General features: G+C 41.1%; 2 protein-coding genes across 2 annotated transcripts; both read left to right on the top strand.

The window, feature by feature from the left end:
* The first annotated feature begins 598 nt into the window (after window positions 1-598).
* Window positions 599-8,431, top strand: LOC141014564 (glycine--tRNA ligase). The gene is made up of 17 exons (XM_073488409.1): window positions 599-773; window positions 1,893-1,994; window positions 2,123-2,225; window positions 2,316-2,457; window positions 2,822-2,910; window positions 4,155-4,231; window positions 4,323-4,468; window positions 4,561-4,710; window positions 4,795-4,957; window positions 5,146-5,310; window positions 5,402-5,509; window positions 6,358-6,503; window positions 6,590-6,675; window positions 6,766-6,875; window positions 6,960-7,053; window positions 7,712-7,902; window positions 7,984-8,431. Exons 1-17 carry the CDS (start codon window positions 729-731, stop codon window positions 8,095-8,097), a joined length of 2,031 nt encoding a protein of 676 aa, XP_073344510.1. The 5' UTR covers window positions 599-728; the 3' UTR covers window positions 8,098-8,431.
* Window positions 8,432-12,922: 4,491 nt separating this feature from the next.
* hhatlb (hedgehog acyltransferase like, b) lies at window positions 12,923-18,466 on the top strand. The gene is made up of 11 exons (XM_073488735.1): window positions 12,923-13,054; window positions 14,078-14,145; window positions 14,234-14,347; window positions 15,849-16,043; window positions 16,135-16,344; window positions 16,607-16,778; window positions 16,919-17,063; window positions 17,147-17,182; window positions 17,267-17,468; window positions 17,754-17,895; window positions 17,978-18,466. Exons 1-11 carry the CDS (start codon window positions 12,949-12,951, stop codon window positions 18,178-18,180), a joined length of 1,593 nt encoding a protein of 530 aa, XP_073344836.1. The 5' UTR covers window positions 12,923-12,948; the 3' UTR covers window positions 18,181-18,466.
* Window positions 18,467-19,267: the final 801 nt, after the last annotated feature.

The raw sequence follows: 19,267 nt of genomic DNA, 5'->3' as shown, positions 1-19,267 counted from the left end.
GGCAGGTTCGGTAACACTCAGCAAGGTCACTGAATAAAATGAGTTGATATTTTGCACATTTCTGTGAAAAATGTGTAAATTCTGACTTACTGAGCAACACAACAGCTGGACTGACATGATGGCTCCGGGGCTGCAAGGGCAAATGTGCAAACTTGTCCAGGTAGTCAAGTGTGTTGGAGGCATTTCTTTATTTTATTACAGACCATGCAAACAGGAAATGAGGGACCTGACCACAACATATTGAAAGTCACGGTTATGCTCTGGAAGGGGCCGACTTAAATCGACTTTTACTTTATTAATATTGTTCAAAATCTAGTTTTAATACATTTATTTGTTTCAGTTTACATGTTGCATGTTATTCCTGCATTCATTCATGTTTAAACCAAAAGTAGGACTGGGGGGTACAGGGGGGTACAGGGGGGTCAGGGGGTGCTCTGGGCCCACCCATAGGGTTAATACAGCCATGCCCTTCACATGTAATAAATAGGAATGTTGCTAATAAAGGTTGTTCAGGTTTTTTCTGCACATTTTCTCTTCATGGCAGAATAAAACGTTTTGTCTGAGCTTCCTGGATGATGCAACTAAAAGCCCTGATTTCAGACAGCAGTCAGCTTTGACAGAAGCGCACCTCCCCTTCTCTTCCCTCGACTTAAAGGAAGCCTGAGGGAAAGTGAGAACATCTGAGTCCAGAGCGGATCCTCGGCTGGTTGCAGGAGCTTTTTGTGAACATGGAGGAAGTGTTGGCACCGTTCAGAGAGGCTGTGAGGGAACAGGTGAGTTATCCGACAGGTGACACACACCTGCACAAACTACTGCACGGTCCAGTTTCACAGCATGTGTTACAGAGACTTCAAGAAGTGTTGTTTAAAAGCGTCAATCTTAATGCCTGTGTTTGAATCCCGATGAAATTATGTGTTAACACACAAAATTATCACAGCCGATTTTAATATGAGCATCTAATAAGCATTAACAGATGACATGTAGTGTTGGAGTCGATGTCTGTGAGGATGAAAACAGATTTAAAACTATTTTAATGCAAAATGTGCACGTTGTTTGGTTTTATTTTTGGTTTGACATTGAATGTTCCTCAATGACTAGAAATTGTACAGAGCCACATGGCGTGAAAACTGAAGTGAAACCAAGCAGGTATTTGTCACTTTGACTGCATAGATACATAAAATAGATGGATTATAAACTAGATAATAAAACAAAACAAACAAAAAGTACACCTGTCTCATTAAACAACGTTTATTTCCAGAAATATAAAAGCTGTGTGTGTTTGTAGGAAGTCTGCAGGTCCTTAAAGAATATTAAAATCATCTTAAAGTCATTAGGTGGTGTTAAATTTGAATTTGTTGGGTCTTAATTGCCCCAACTTTTTAAATTTTATTTAATTTATCCATGTTTTAATTTCTTTTTGTCAAAATGAGTCAAGCTTTTCAGAATCAGAGTCCACATTTCTGATGCTACAAATCTTTAAACCTATCACTAAACCTAATATTGTATTTTAACTTCACAAAAAGATTTAACCTGTTGGCAAAATGTTAAAAATGTACAAACTAACTCAAATAATCATATTCCTACATAAAACCATCCCCTGCACAGGACCACATATTTACTACTCACCTTTCTAATTAATTGTAACGCTTTAAAAAAAGGGGGATTCGTCCAAAAATCGGTTTGAATTTTGTTTAAAAAATATCTTGAAAAGGTCTTTAAAAGACGAGATGTACGTGTCCGATTTGTGTTGACACCCTGATGAGTATGAATCAAAGATTAGAGGATTTTAATAACTTTAATTACACAAAGAAGAATTTGAAATATAAAACAAAGGTCGACATGGTGAATATGTCAGCAGTTCTCTGAGGTGAAAGCCTGGTCTTTCTCTGCAGGGTGACCTCGTGCATCAGTTGAAGGAAAAAGGCGCCAAAGAGCAGGAGCTGAGCAGAGCCGTCGCAGAGCTCAAAGCCCGGAAGAAGACTCTGGAAGCAAAGGTTAAAGTCTCACAACTGCTGGTTAATCTTTTCCCGCACACTCTCCGCTTCCACTTTCAGTTTGTGTCATAGGATGTTTGCTTTACGTGTAGTTTTCTGTTTCGATCTAAACTGATGTGCACTCGTAGGAGCTGTCCCTGCAGCCCAAAGATGACACGGTGGACAGAGTGAAGATGGAGGACACCTTGAAGAGGAGGTTCTTCTACGATCAGGCTTTTGCCATTTATGGAGGTAAAATAGTGGAAAAAAAACCCCACAGAGGAAGTACAGTTTGAGGAAGATACTTCAATTCACACACTAACCGCTGTTTTTTTTTTTCAGGTGTGAGCGGCCTGTACGACTTCGGCCCTGTGGGCTGTGCTCTGAAGAACAACATCCTGCAGGCCTGGAGGCAGCACTTCATCCAGGAGGAGCAGATCCTGGAGATCGACTGCACCATGCTCACCCCCGAGCCGGTCCTCAAGTAGGTGCCGACAAACTCCAACGAAACGTGTCAGATACTATCAAGCTATAACACTATTAGTTTAATCTGAAGAACATTCATTAATTGCCAACTATTTTTGACTTTTTCATGCAAAAATGTCCGATATTTTCTGTTTGCAGCTTCTTAAATGTAAGAATTTGCAGTGTTTTGGACTGTTGGCTGGACAAAAGAAGCTATTTGAAGACTACTGTCACCTTTTTCATGTTTCTAAGGCTAAGCAATTAATTAAATAACAAAAACAGTCATTAGTTGCAGCCCTGAAACATGTACAACATTTTCTATTCCTGACTGAGAAAGTCAGACGTGCATGAGCTTCATCCTAATAGCTGTCGTCTCCTCTCAGGACGTCAGGTCATGTGGATAAATTCGCTGACTACATGGTGAAAGATGCCAAGACAGGAGAGTGCTATCGCGCCGATCACCTCCTCAAAGGTGACTTTGTGCTTCCATCATTACGTCATTCAGAGGTTTAAAGCGGGCCCCACCTCGTCCTGCACCTCCCCTGAGCTTTCAAGCTTTTGTCTCCTTGCTTTGCTAACAAGGTGTCGGGTTTCTTTTCTGAAGAGAACAACGACCTGATGATCTGCAGGCCAAACACTTTCTAAAGAGCAGAGCTGAAATCACCCTGCAGCTTGTTTCTTTGGTGGCCCTTTCCCTCTTTTTTCTTCTCCGCAGAGCAAGTTTTAAAGAATGTTTCAGATAATCTAAAATGACAAGTTTTTACCTGTCTGACTGGGTTAAATCACCTCAGGGGAGGCAGGAGCTGAAGTGTCAGGACTGGAGTCTATCTGCACATCTGTCAAATGATTTATTTTGAGCCACTCATAGTGGCATAACTTTATTTATACGTCATGTGGTGACAAGCAGAGGTCGCCAGTTTAAAACCAGCTGACACAGTCTTTTATATATTTCTATATGCCATATTACATATATATTTTTATTGATTTACAGTTTAATGCACAGACTACCAATGAAAAAAGCACACAAATGAGTTGAGACAAAATCTTATGAAGCAGACTCAAGTTATAGTTTAGTCTGTATTAAAAGTGAAATTATACGTATTTACAATCGTGAACTGCTCTAGTAGTTATAATTATTTGTGAATTTTTGTAGGTATCTGGGTCATTTGTCTTAGATTTGGGGGTTTCTGGCAGCTTTATGCTTTGTTAAATTGACAAATAGAGCTTGTGTTTGCTTAAAAGGTGGACAGAGGAGGACAGTTTAAAAGATATTAAGACAATAGAAGTTAATTGCTTGCAAAAAATAGCATTTTTATTGAAGATTCTTCAGCTTCAAATGTGAAAAGATGGCTAAATAATTTATATTTTTGCAAGCAGTGAGCTTCTTATTGTCTTCATGGGCCTTGTTGGAACCATATTTGCATTAAACGATATGAAATCAAGGAAGAATTTAATTTTAATTTACAACATAAGTGCTGAGATATCAGATTGATTCAGCATCTTATTAAAAACTTTACATACTAGGCCCAGTCCCCTCACAAGTGCCATATACATTATATGCTTCTCAGTAATGAGTACTGTACTAGCTGATATTTTACATTAAGTAGTATTAATTTAGCCAAAATCATTAGCACCCAACAAGGATGTTGGGCAATATCAGTGTCTTTGATCGATTCACTGTAGCAGCTGCTAAATGAGCCGTTTGCTTCCTCACAGCTCACTTAAAGAAACTGATGTCTGATGAGAAATGTTCTGCAGAGAAGGTGGCTGAGATGGAGGATGTGATCACTCAGGTGAGCGCTGGACAAACACACGAGCAGAGTCACATCTGAAGCTGCCGAATATTCTGAGAAATAATCCCCTAATGGTTTGCTCTCTGCTCAGATGGACAACTACAGCCAGCAGGAGCTGACTGATCTCTTTGTGAAATACAACGTCAAGTCTCCCTCGACAGGAAACGACCTCACACCTCCCGTCTCCTTCAACCTGATGTTCCAGACGTCCATCGGACCAGGCGGGAACATGCCCGGGTACCGATCTGTAACAACACATCATCTGTCTTTTCATACATGATAAACCATTTGCTGTGTTAAAACTGCGTGAACTTACTGTGACTCTGCAGCTACCTGAGGCCTGAAACAGCTCAGGGGATGTTCCTCAACTTCAAACGCCTGCTGGAGTTCAACCAGGGAAAACTTCCCTTCGGAGCCGCTCAGATTGGAAACTCCTTCAGGAACGAGATCTCTCCTCGCTCTGGACTCATCCGTGTCAGGTAGTCAGAAACTTCAGACCCTTACCTCCTCAACCACACAATACAATGACTTTAAACTGAGATATTAACTTGTCCTGCTTACAGAGAGTTCACCATGGCTGAGATCGAGCACTTTGTGGACCCGAATGAGAAGGTCCACCCTAAATTCTCCAACTTAGCTGACCTGGAGATCATGTTATACTCCTCCAAGGCTCAGACCAGCGGCCAGTCTGCACAGATCATGAGGCTGGGGGACGCTGTGGAGCAGGTGGGAGTCATTTCTCTGACTTATTATTATATAATGTGAGTGTGCGCTTGTTTTTAGCTCTGAAAACATGCCTGGTCTAACACTGCTTCTTCCACCAACGAATAAATGTAACAAAAATGACCATTAATGTTCAGATTTGTTGGCTTATGGACTATCACCATGATAACATCTTTAAATCTCCTCCACAGGGAGTGATCAACAACTCCGTGTTGGGTTACTTCATCGGAAGAATCTACCTCTATCTGATTAAAGTGGGACTGTCCAAAGATAAAGTGCGCTTCCGTCAGCACATGGAGAACGAGATGGCTCACTACGCCTGCGACTGCTGGGACGCCGAGTCCAAAACCTCCTATGTAAATCCTTTTCTCTTTTATTCACACACATGCACACGCAAATTTTGAATTGTTGACACGAGCCAAGACAGGTTTGTTTTCTCTCCCACAGGGCTGGATTGAGATCGTGGGCTGTGCTGACCGCGCCTGCTATGACCTCTCGTGTCACTCCAGAGCCACTAAGGTCCCTCTAGTGGCTGAAAAACCCCTGAAAGAGCCCATATCCTTCTGTTCTGCCAGTCCAACAACCTCAAACTATCATTATTTTAAGCATATAATTGATCTACATCAGCAGCTTGTCTACCAGTGTGTTTTTACATACAGCCAGCAGGAGTCACCAAAGTCAGCAGTGGTGAAATCTGGATCTCAATAGTCGCCCTTCACTCAAAAATGTGTCCTGCTCACTATCACGGCAATTTGGATGTTTGAGCTTCACTGTGCAGGAAAATGAACGTGCAGGATATTTTTACACTGGGAGGCTGTTTTCACATTCACCTGCTTGAGAGGAGAAGTTCCTCTGTGATCACTTAACTATGAGTTTAATGCGTGTCGCCACTAGTATTACTTTGACTTTAGTTTGGAAGTGTGGAAACTTGAAACACTGAAAATTGACTTTTCATCGAAGTTGGAAACATCTTGTGTCCAGTTTTGAAATGAAGATTTTTGGCATATTTATAGATGATAGTTGATGTGCATTTAATAATTTTTCATTAGTTTATTGATTTTTAAATTTTATGAGAAGCAGCAAGACATGTTTTAGCCATCTGAAACATCTATATCTCACAAGTGTTTGCTATGTTTTGATCTTTTTCAAAGCTTTACATTGCTGTCTCTTGTACTCTTGTTCAAAAAGGCTGATCTGCATGAAAAAGTGCACAGCTGTTTGTATGTAGGAATGCGAAAGTTGTACACTAACTAGGGATAAGTACCTTGTACAACCCTGCATCAAAAGATCCTATAAGTGTATACTTTATTTATATTTTATATATCAATATAAGATATAATATCTTGATTAGTTTGTTTCTTGCAAACTGGATGCCTCTGTTTGACCCCTTAACTTCTTCACACAAAGTAGTAAATGTCGTCCAGTTCGAGCCCAACAAAGGAGCCATAGGAACGGCCTTCAAGAAGGATTCCAAGCTGGTTCTGGACTACCTGGCTGCCTGTGACGAGTGCTACATCAGTGATCAGGAGAAGCTCCTCAGTGAAAACGGGTAATTTCTCACCGCGGTGATGAATGCTGAAGAGAAGCCCATTAATGAGTGAATTAATTTGCTTGTTTGTGTGTGTGCGTCTGTAGGGAGTTCAGCCTCGAGACGGCGGGTCGGACATTCAAACTGACCAAAGAGATGGTCGGCGTGAAGAGGTTCCAGAAAACTCTGCACGGTAAGAGGCGACACCGAGCCTGCCTCCGAACTCTGGGGTAGAACAGTGAGTTTTTCATGTGGGAAAACAACCGTCTCTATTTTCCCACAGTGGAGGAGATTGTTCCCAATGTAATCGAGCCGTCCTTTGGCATCGGCAGAATCATGTACTCTATCTTCGAGCACTCGTTCCACGTCCGGCAGGGGGATGAACAGAGGACGGTGAGAATGTCTCAAAACAAGGAATGAAATCTGAATTAACACAATATGACTGTTTTAATTTTTAATGACTTATTTCTTGTCCAGTATTTCAGCTTCCCTGCCACTGTAGCTCCATACAAATGTTCCATCCTTCCTTTGAGCCAAAACCAGGAGTTTACACCATTTGTCCAACAGTTGTGTGAGTATGATGCTAACTTTTAGATTTGTATTATTTAGCTGAAAGAGACAGGTTGACGTTTTGGGAAATATTCCTGTTTTGCTTGCTTGTAGAGGCTTAAATGTGAAGATTGACACCATTCTTAGTATGTGTCTGTTAAATATGAAGCTGACATCTGTTTGGAGTTAGCTTAGCTTAGCATAAAACTAAGCAATTGTAACAAAACACACAGACACTTGCATGGAAATGACAGCTAATCGTTTTAACTTGCAACTTTGACAAAGTAAAAAAAAACAAACAAACAAACAGGCACATTCAGTTAGCTTAGCTTAGCATTAAGACTGGAAACAGGGGCAAACCGTTAGCCTGACACCGAAGGTAACAAAATCTTCAGGAGTTAGCTTAGCATAGAGAGACGTAGATGAGAAGATTGACACCACTGTTAAATATGAAGCTGGAGTAGGAGCCAGCCTTGAGTTAGTTTAGCTCATTTTAGCTTAGCTTAACGTGAAGCTAAGCAATTTTAACCATTACTTCTGACACTTGCCTGCAAATTCTTTTAATTTACAGGTCCAAACAGGTTAAACTATTTCCTTAATCTTTTCTATATCCATATGAATATCCTTTTTGGTTATCTTTTCAATCTGATTACACATTTTTTTCTTCTTTCTCCTTATAGCCGAGGCGATGACTAAAAACGGTGTGTCTCACAAAGTGGACGACTCTTCAGGATCCATCGGCAGGCGTTACGCCCGCTCAGACGAGATCGGGGTGGCGTTCGGCATCACCATCGACTTCGACACGGTGAAAAAGACGCCTCACACGGCCACTCTGAGAGACCGCGACTCCATGAGGCAGATCAGGGCCGAGGTAGAACAACTATTGTACAATTGCTTGTACGGTATCACATTTGCAGACTATTTTGTTCTAAAATACAAAATCATATTGCAGGTCGATGAGTTGCCTGGTATGGTTCGAGATCTGGCTAACGGCGCCTTGACGTGGGCTGAGGTGGAGAGCAAGTACCCCATCTTTGAAGGACAGGAAACCAGCAAGAAGGATTAATCAAGCAGGGACTCCTTTAGTGTACGTGCAAGGACCACGTTGTCAAGATGTTTTTACATTTTTACCATAGTGATTTTTTGAAATAGAGTGCTTCTTAGCCTTATGAATTTTATATTTTACACACAGATAACCTGACGAAGGTCTAAGTACCGAAACGTTGTTGTCAATAAGCTTAATTGCAAGTGAAGTGGACAGTGCGGGAGTCTTTTTCCTGATTTTGTCGCCCTTCATTCTTCTCCTACGCACTGAAGGTGCGCAAAAGCTGCACTCTGACTTTTCAAAATAATGTATGTCTTGCTTGACTTTTTCAAATAAACTTCACACTGTTGGTTCATTTGTTTGTGTCACCATGTCTCACTGTACTCTCCAGCTGTAATGATACCACTGCATTGTATTTTGTGTTGCTGTCACTAGACGGCACTGCGTGTTGTTTCACAGGTCATTGCAGAATGTGAGGCATGAGTGTTTGGCTGCAGCTCAAAATTGCAAGAGGCTTAGACCCTCCCAAAACAGATCTGGCAACCTGGAATATGGAAAATATTCCATCCTTCCATTGAGCCCAAACCAGAAGTTTATGCCATTTGTCCACCAGGTCTGTGAGAGGGATGGTAAATTTTAGATTCTGGCACAGTATTACTTAGTTTAAAGAGACAGATTGACATTTTGGGAAAGACTCCTTTCTGACTTTGATGCTGAGACTTAAATGAGAAGATTGACACCACTCTTAATATGTGTCTGTTCAATATAAGTCTGGAGCCAGCTGGGAGTTAGCTTAGCATAAAGCTAAGCAATTTTAACAATTTATCCCACACAGACACTTGCATGGAAATGGAAGCTAATCTTTTTTTTTAATTAACAACTAAGACAAAGTAAAAAAAACAAAAACCCAAATTCTGTTAGCTTAGCTTAGCATAAAGACTGAAACCCAGGGGAAACAGCTAGCCTGACACTGTCTGAAGGTAACACAGTCTGAAGGAGTTAGCTTAACTTAGCATAAAGGTAAGTAACTGTAACAAGGAGTTCCAAGGCTGCACACACACACAGACGCTTGAATGGAGATAACAGCTAATCTTTTAAACTTTGCCTACAATTAAGACAAATTCTGTTAGCTTAGCGTATCTCAGCATAAAGACTGGAATTAAGGGGACACGGCTAGCCTGACACTGTCGGAAGGTAACAAAATCTACCTACCAGCATGCCTAATTCTCACACAGCAAAAAAAATATAACGCTGCAGTGTTACGAGGTGTTAAGTACTATTTCTTTACTGGGGCAGCAACTTCTCCAAGACTCCAGGTGAAATAGCAACTAGATTAAAGAGCCAGAAGGTCTTTTAAAGCACCAATATGTCAGAATACCAAGGTTTCTGTGGTGTCTCTTGCGCTGTTCCCAGTGATCTGTTTCCCTCCTGTTTTCTTGTGCTCCTCACCAGCCTGATTTTCCCTCCACACCTGTCATGCATTATTAGCCCTTCCCTCTTCAGTGTTTTTCCACTCATTCCCCTCACCTGTGTTTTAGTTCAGTCTTTGTCGAGACATCTGCTGAGTTTCCCTCATCCTGCTGTTGTGTTTCTCCGTGTTTGCTTGTTCCTTGTGTGCCATGCTCGAGAATAAAACTTCATCCATCGCACTTCCTCCCTGCTGTCTCGTGCATTCGGGTCCACCTTCTCTGCTCCTGCGTGACAAATATTGTCAGATGCAATGTCAGGTTAGCTAACTAGCTAACGGTAGCTATAGTTAGCAGCAGTTAGTGGTTACTTCAGCAACAATAAAGCTCTTTGTTCATTAGGAAACTCTGTAAATCACCTCTGTTGCAATAACAAAGTTATCATCTTTGGCATGTCCACACTAATACTGTTATCCTGTTGACCATTTTAGTGTTTTAAATTAATATTGCACCCTAATGGTTACACGGTGTTGCTTTAATTTGAAATTGTATGATAAAGTGTTAAACAAGGATGAGCCTCTAGCATCCACAAGCTAATGCAACATTTCTGTCTGTTCATTCATCCTGTTTTTGCTCTGATGCTGAATGTGATTTACTGTAAAAAGACACACAACATTCTAATAAACCTGCTTCGGAGCCGCTGCAGGAAGTGGGTTGGTGTCAGTAAACCGTCTGCTGCATAGGAACCGGCTGTAAGTTAAAGCATGCACAGATAGCTGTGACTCCTGATGCTGTGAGGCTCACAGTGTTGTGTCCGCCCCCTCTGTGTCAGTGGTCGAAGTATAAATACATCAAGTCACCTTTAACAGGCGGCAGCTCCCTCTCAGGGAGTCAGAGGGACCCGCAGCCCACCCTGCACTCTCTACATGCACAGCAGATGCAAAAGTTTACATTTTCTCACTTTTTTTGTTTTGTTTTTGTAATATAACATTTTAATCTGCTTTTTTTTCTTCCACTTTTGAGCGAGTCAAAAAGTTTTTACAGCAACTTTCTGCGCAGCTGCTGCGTTCAAGGTCAGTATCACAACAGGTGCTGCTGGAGGACGAAGGGAAGTGCATGACCGTGTGGCATTTACACAGCAGGCATCAGACATTGTAGAGAGAACAGGCAGAGATTTTGATACAGCTGAGGAATATGTTGTTATATCTGCCAACTTTTTAATGTCTTTTTGCATTGCAATTCAATACAGAGCTGTTTTGATGCAGTGACCAGTGAGTAACATCAATGGTTTGGTCAAAAATAGCAGGCAGCTGTACTTTGTTGTCATCAGTTGTTGCCCATTTGTCCTCCACTGTTCTTTCTACTTGATAATCACAAGAAAGTCAGCAAGATAACACTTTCAACTGATGGGGGAGTTAATACAATCATTTGACAGACACAAGTGAATCACATGATTTTGCATTATTCTCTGATTTGATCTTTATTTTCAGTGCAGAAGATAAGAGAAAAAGCTTGTTATGTAACAGAAGCTGTTCTTTACAGGCTAACTGCTGATACAGATAAAGTTACCTTTGAACTTTACCAGACTATTTCCATTTCATGAAACTGTATTCTTCTGCTACACTGCAATGCACAGTGGAAATATTGTACTTTTTATATTTATTTAAAAAAATATATGCAGTTAAAGGTTTTATCTGTTTAAACCTGTGATGAGCTGCACCTCAACCAACTACATGAAATTGGTGCTTACACACTAATGCATGCAAATAAAATAATAAAACACTGTTCTGATACTTTAAATACATTTACTGCTAAATAGATTTGTACTTCTACATGAGTAAACATTTGAACGTAGGATCTTTACATGTAACAGAATGTTTACATTAAGTTATTTTGACTTTTAAGTAAACTTCAGTATCTTTTTCACCACGAAAAGCAATACTTCAAACTAAAACTATCTTTAGTAAAATAGTAAGCAAAACTAATAAAATGGTTGCTGTGTTGATGTTTAGGTTGTACAATAATGTGGCAGATGGTCCAGGTTCAGAATTCAGAGTTCAGTTAATAATTAGTAATCAAGGAGACTGATAAGTGATAAGTAATAAACATTTGCAGTAAAATAGAAAAGCTTGTGTCACATTTCAGAATAACCAGTGATCCAATGTAACTGAGTACAATTACTCAAATACTGTTGTATAAATTTGAGGTTCTATAATTGAGTATTTCCATTATCTGATACTTGATACTTCCACTCCACAACATTTATTAGGTACATTTAGTTTCTAGCTACTTTGCAGATTTAGATTATTCAGGCTGCTACTTGTGACATGTAACCAATCAGATGTGTTGTGGGCGGGACATTGGGTGACACCACAGAGTGGTGACGACAGAGGGAGAAATGACGCCACACTGGAGCCAAAGTAGTGCATTTTTTTAACAAAATATTTTATTTGCAATCAGACACAAAAAACACTGAATACTGCTGAACATTGACCCTGATAATCAGCCAGGCAGATAATCATAGTATAGTACAAGCCAGTGGTTTGAAGTTACTAAGTACATTTCTTTAAGTAGCTTACTTGTACTGTAGAAGTTCTTGAGTACTTCATTTTTTGTCCAACTTTACACTTTTTGCGCTTTTTTCCCACCAAGTCTTCAACAGCTACGGTTATAACTTACTTTTACATACAAAATATCAGTGACACTGACAAGGGTCATGCTGCGTAACGACTACTTTTACTTTTGATACTTTGTCAGTAATCCTTCTGTACCTTTACTTTTAAAGGGTTATTTTTTACATTGTGGTGTTGCAACTTTTACTCAAGTAATGCATCTGAATAGTCTGAATACTAGGTCCAATCACTTCACATGCAGTTTAAAGGATTGCATCATAATTTATGACCTTATCTCATTACGACCATCAGATACAGTACAGTAAAAGTGGTTAATCTCCCTCTGAAGTGTAGTAGAGTGAAAGTATAAGGTGTCACAGAAAGGAAAGTGCAGTGCTTACAATACCACAGGAAGTGAGTATCTTTTGTTACCTTCCACCTTTAATATAATGTCAGGGTGTTGTACAGTGCTTCACACGTGACGGTGGCCTAAATCAAGAACGATTGACAGGCTGAGACGTCTATTTTTAGGCGTGGTTTGAATAGATGCCTCCCATGCAAGCATTCAAGTTGCATTGTTGCACTTTCCTTTTTAGTTTTATGCTTCCTGCTGCTGGTTCAGGCCTGAGCAGCATGTTGATAACGTGAGATACGATCAGGGTGAGGAGGTGGAGACCACTGTGAGAACCATCAGGATTCTTATTTGAAGGCGAGATAAGGAAGCTCCAATGAGCTTAAACGCCGTGAGCTTTCGTTTCAGAAGTTAAACCTGTTTCAGTTGTTCAAATAAAAATGTGGACTGGTTTGTGTCTGTGTGCACAGGAGCTGTCAGAGCTCCTTCTGTCTGTGTCACGATGGGGATCAAAGCTGCTCTTCCCAAATATGAGATCTACTTCTACAACACGGTGCTGTGTCTCGCCATGTTCTGGGCCGCCAGTTGGGTCTTTGAGGCGTCCAGCTGTGAGTATGAGCGCGCGCACACACACACACACACACACACACACCTGGTTTATAAAGGCTCAGGCAACACCAATCCCTCAACGAGGTGGGTGGGGCCATACCAGGGAGAACCTGAAAAGAGGAGCACAGGCAGGAAGGGACAACAGATACTGGCTTAAGGCCTATGGCTGCACAAGTGACATCACTGGAGGATATTTATCAGATTACATGCAGCTTCCTCTGGAGCCACAAAAGGCGTTATACTACTTTTTTTCGCGCATGCAGTCGTGCTCCCCAACAGCTGTAAACACACTCTAATGTGTGAAATTGGTGGAGTAAGCCTTTAATGCAGGCTCCCAAGCTCACAGATCATGTAACAGAAAAATAAAGCAGACTTAAATGAACTATCTTACAGAAGATGACAACTGTAGGCGACTCTAATTTTGTTTTCCCAGCGTAGATTCATCAAATATTTCATCAACTGTCTGTGTGTAAAAGCAAATTTAATCACATACAATTAGAAACGCTGCGCAAATAAAACCTCTAATTACTTTCTTTCCACAATTGCAAGTGCAAACACAGGATCAGATCATGAACTGAACTCCTCAAATCTTAGATTTTTAAAGAAATAAGTGCACATTTACCCCCAAAATGAGGCTGGACTGTGAGCCTGATGTTGAGGCATGAGCTGTAACTTTAGACACAAACAGACAAAACAATGTGCAGTATACATGTAGGGGCAGTGTCACTGTGTGAGGGTGAAGACTCGGAGCTATGCCGGCCAGTCAGAGGAGATCAGGTGTCAGTATTAATACCACAGAGCAACAAGAAGAAAATAGGCCCTGTGTTGGCTGCTTTTAGCTTCCCTGTCAGCTGTAACAAAAGTCTCACATCTGCATCCAAGGACAAGAAGAAAGGAAAAGAAAATATTATATCAAGAGGCAGAAAATGTAAATGTACGTGTCCTGATATGATTTTCTTGTTTGTGTACAGTTTTGCATCAAATTTCTTTGAATTTCTTCTCATCTTTTTTCCCGTTTCCAGCCAATGTGAACAGAAAGACGTTCAAAACCAGCGTCAAGCCAGGATGGTACTACTTCGGGAGGAAAATGGTGACAGAACATTCATAGCTCATAAAGATATTTGTCAATGATGTAAAAAAATGTTTCTAATTTTCATTTTCTGCTCACTGGTCTTCAGGATACGGCTGATTTCGAGTGGATGATGTGGTTCTCCACCTTCAGAGAGCACATCCTGTTTGCTCTCTCCGGTCACGTGCTGTTCGCCAAGATCTGCTCCATGCTCGCTCCACAGGTGCTTCTGCTGACAGACTCATTGATTAAGTGACTTGAAGTGCTGCAGGAAGAGGAGCGGAGTAAAGGATGTGATGAAGGGCTCGAGTTTAATGATCTGAGTTAAAACGCCGAGCTGCTGTGAAATGAGGTGGAAGAAACACTCGGGGTCGCCTCCCTCTCCGTGTTGTGTTATTGTGAATACTTGGTGACATTTGAAAATCCTCTTTGTCACGACTTATTTTTACATCGTTGCACGGTAGCTTTTTATATCATTAGCCAAACAGCAGATGACGAATGGGACCAGGTGGAAGGAAAAAGAGAGTGAGAGTCAGAGGGAGGGACGACTGTGGATGAAGAATTGAAGAGAGAACAAATAGATGTGTAGCTCTATTTATAGCAAGATCCTTTCTGTCAGTTTGGTTTGGTTAACAGCGCCGGACCACATGTCATGTGTCAGCAGAGTCTCATGGTCATGAAGTGCAGATCGTCGCTTTGTGTGAATGTAATTAGTTTGGCGGAGACGTAATAATCTGCAGCTTCGTGCAGAAATTCATATTTACAATGTACAAATCTAAACCTGCATCATTTGATTGACTCTGAGAGAAAATACCAACACTTTTATTTTGTTGGCCATCTTTTGAAAAGGTGGCCTTACTGCAGTGGTGGAAGAAGAACTCAGATCAGATGTAATCAGGATTATGTAATCAGATTACAACTGTAAATAACTAAATTCAGAGGAGATTACAAAAATATGTCATTGAGATTGTGGTTGCATAGACAAGGATTACTTTTTTAAAACGTTTTTCATTACGTCTTCACAATATGGCGATTTTAAAATGATTAAACTTTGCCACAGTTCTCGGACAAGCGCTCCACTTTTTGGTGGTTGAGTTAAGATGAAAGGTTCAGGCAGCAGCAGCTATGGATGATATTATTTTTAATCCTCTGTATTAACATTGAAAGTGGAAGATGAACATTTGGAGTAAGTGCTCGTCTTTGTGTTACAACTGTAAAATCCTCCATGTGGCCCTTTATTAAAAACAGCAGCAACAAACACACACGCAGTCACTTACTAAGAAACAGCACCCACATGCTGTAGAGTACACACAGTACACCTGAAGCATGTGCCAGTGCTGTTTTTGTCAGGGTTGATGGTCAGGTTAATGTGACCATCTGTAAGAAAATGTTGTGGCTGCGTCCAATTATAGTATAAGGCACAAACATTGAACTGTTTGATTTTTAAATAATCCAAAAGTATTCAGGCTATTTTTTGTCGTAATTCAATGGATTACGTTACTAATTACCAAAAAAAAAACATGTAAACTGTATTCAATAAGAGACTAAATTGTAATAATAATAAGTAATCTGACTCTAATATTTCCCTCTGAACTGTAGTTACCTACAGGTGTAAAGAAGCAGAAAAATGCAAATCCTTAATTGAAGTACCTCACACACTACTTAACTCAAGTGTACTGAGATGGAGCTTGTTCGTGTGCTGACCCTTCATGTCTCTCCCACAGTACAGGTCTCTGGTGTACCTGGTGTACGGGCTGCTGGCGGTGTGGACCAGTATGGGCTGGACCTACGTCACCCTCATCCTGTCCCACTGTATCCTCCTCTACAGCATCTCCTTAGTCAAAATACGCTGGCTTTGCTTCGTCACTGGTCTGTGCACCCTCGCCACGTTCAAGTGTGAGCCCTTCGTGTCCTGGCAGGTAAACAGAAGTCACATTAGAAAAGTTGTGAATTTAACTGATTGTTTACTGACCTTCCTTATTCCTCCTTCATGCTTTACTGTCCCTGCAGGCTGGTTTTGTGGAGGGCGACTTTGAGCTGCGTCACATTCTCTTCTATGGAGGCTGTGGCTTCACTATAATGCGCTGTATGAGCTTTGCTCTGGAGAACTGCGACAGGAAAGATGGAAACTACAACATCCTTGAGCTGCTCAAGTACAACTTCTACCTCCCCTTCTTCTATTTCGGGCCCATCATGACCTTTGATAAGTTTTATGTTCAAGTGAGTCGAATTAGGTTTTTATTCAGTCTTAATCCAGCAGCTCAGGGATTGTTGCACTCTAATGTACTTAGTTACATTAGAGACATCATTTTAGAAGATAAAAAAAATAAAAAATGCCAACTGCTGTGTTCATGACTCTGTAGCCTGAAAACATCCACACATGTATTTCTGCATCAACAACTAACTCAGCTTGCTCTCTGTGAGCTGCAGCAGAGAAATGTGGAGGCTTTTCTAAATGAAGTGTGTCTGCTGCCCCCTGCAGGCCAACAAGTCAGACCTGACCAGGAAGGAGAGGGAGATGTGGAACATCAATGTGCAGGGCGCGGCTTACCTGGGAGTCATCCTCATGGTGGACGTCCTCTTCCATTTCATGTACATCCTCACCATCCCCAACGACATGAAGCTGCTCAAGCACCTCTCGGACTGGGCTCTAGGTCTGTGCCACCTCCCTGAAATACCTACCTTAGTGTTTTGACTTGTTTTAATTGTTGCATGTTAATCAGATTAGTTAACAGGGAAACTGTTAACTAACAATACACTGACTGCATAAATAACGTGACTGCATTATTTCCAGTGGGCCTGGCTTACTTCAACCTGGTGTATGACTGGGTTAAAGCAGCTGTCATGTTTGGAGTCATCAACACAGTGTCCAGACTGGATCACCTGGATCCTCCCAAGCCACCAAAATGCATCACCATGCTCTATGTGTTTGCTGAAACGTGAGTCAGAACACAGTTGGCTCTTTATACTCTGTGTACAAATGTGTCAAACTAACCCTCTTCTTGTTTTTTCTCCTTTTTAGTCATTTTGACAGAGGGATCCACGAGTGGCTGTGCAAGTGAGTGTCTCAGAGAGATCAGTAAATTAAAGCCTTATTAATCCGGACACATTTAGAGCTTTGATGCTTCCTCGTCATGTGCAGGTATGTGTACGATCACCTGGGTGGAAAACATGAGAATGTGGTGGAGGAGCTGGTGGCAACGCTGTGCACCTTCGGCGTCACCATCCTCTGGCTGGGACCCTGCGAGGTGGTGCTGGTCTGGGCTTTCTTTAACTGTTTCGGCCTCAACTTTGAGCTGTGGATGGCCAAGTTCTTCTCCATGGAGCCGTTTTCTTCTTTTGAGGTTTGTTAGAGGAGGTTTTATACGGAAGCCTTGAGGGGACAAGTGAGGACATTTTTTCTTTCTGGTGATCCATTTTTCTCCTAATTTTTTAAATTTGTTTTCACAGATGACAAATAAAATAAGGACCTTAGAAAGATTATCCTGGCAAAACCCATTTTTTCCACCACTCCACACTTGGCTCACCACAAAAAAAAAACATTTCCTATTTGCCCCTCAGGGCTTCCATAGATGCCTTTACGTTTTTCACAAAATGCTTTATGTGTATTAATAATATATTATTTACAGACGGCGATGTCAGAAGCAACATCCCGCAGGATCAGAGGCATCTTTAATGCTTTCAACTTCTGGTGCATTGTGTTGTACAACATCCTGGCTCTGAACAGTTTGGACTTTGCCAAGCTGGTCGCCAAACGGCTGCTTCTCAAAGGTGATTTTGTGTTTTCCATTTAAAGATTGTTTTTTTGAGTTTGTCAAACATTTTAACAATCAACTTTTCTGTACCTTCCCAGGCTTCCCTATAACCACCATCATCGTCATGTTTGTGACCTACTGCCTCATTCAAGTGATTAAGGAGCGAGAGAGGAGGCAGGCGCTTATCGATGATCCCGACCCTCTTCCTCCTGTTCCACCTCCAACCGCCGCCAGCCCGACCGACGCTGCTGCTGCTGCTGCTCAACCAGTCGTAGACCCCAGCAAGGAAAAATCAGAATAGATATTTGATGCTTAGTGAAGGATGTATGCAGCCAACAGTGTCCAGATTTTATAACATGACTTGAATGCAGCATTAACTGTAAATAAGTTAACAGTCATAAAATGTATTTATAGCTAAAACAGAAAAAAATAGAGCTTAATTAAAGACATTTACTCAAATAACATACAGTACACCTGAGTACTGTCCAGTAGCCACTGAAAGTATTCTGTGCAATAACACTGTAGGGATGTCAAAACTTCTGAAACCTTTGTCCTGAATGCAGAAAATAAACTGCAAAGATTTGTTCAAAGCGTAACGTTTTCCTTCCTGATGGAGCTGAATATGATGAGGGGTTATTTTTACAGCCCATGAGTCAGTGATGAGTCCTGTCATTAGGGTTGGGAGATATTTCTGTCACGTTACAGCAGCAGCCAGCAGCTGAATTCCGGTTTGATGCGTCCACAGTGGAAACTCTTTAGTCAGTGACCAGTGGAACAGCTCCGGTCACACCTGTGGTGAATCACTACCTGGACCTGAACAGGGTCATAGAAATAGTCGGACAGCTGTATGTCTATGAAGCACATTAGTGTTTGAAGCCCCACAAATGTCTACTGAAAAAGGCTTTTTAAGGGTTCATAAATGTAATGATAGCATGTTTTATGTTCCACCATTGCTGCCATGCCTCCTCCACTGACATACCATGCGCCACACCATAAAGACAGTCCACATGTAACTATTTACACATTTAAACACCCACAGCTTCTGAAACATCAAATTCAATGGCTTTCAAGGGCTTTCCGTGCCCAATTCCCTCCAATTTAATGAGCCAGCATGGCACAGTTTGAGACATTGATAAAGTTAAATGTTAAAAGGTGCAATATGTGTTTTTGGAAAACAATGAAGGTCTATGGGACAAAAGGAATGAGACATTGTTAGTAGCGACAATTCATTTTTAAACATACTACTAGGAACTTTTAACTGGTTTAAAAGTCTCAATTAATGCTGATCCCTCTGTATGACTTACATAAGTAAACACGACCATCAGCAAGAAGATTGGCCATTTTTCTATAATTATTATAGTTATTTCTAACGTCACTGGGCCACCAGA

This window comes from Pagrus major, chromosome 19 (genome assembly GCF_040436345.1).
Source record: "Pagrus major chromosome 19, Pma_NU_1.0".
Taxonomy (NCBI): domain Eukaryota; kingdom Metazoa; phylum Chordata; class Actinopteri; order Spariformes; family Sparidae; genus Pagrus; species Pagrus major.
This window is presented reverse-complemented; position numbering and strand designations above follow the sequence as displayed.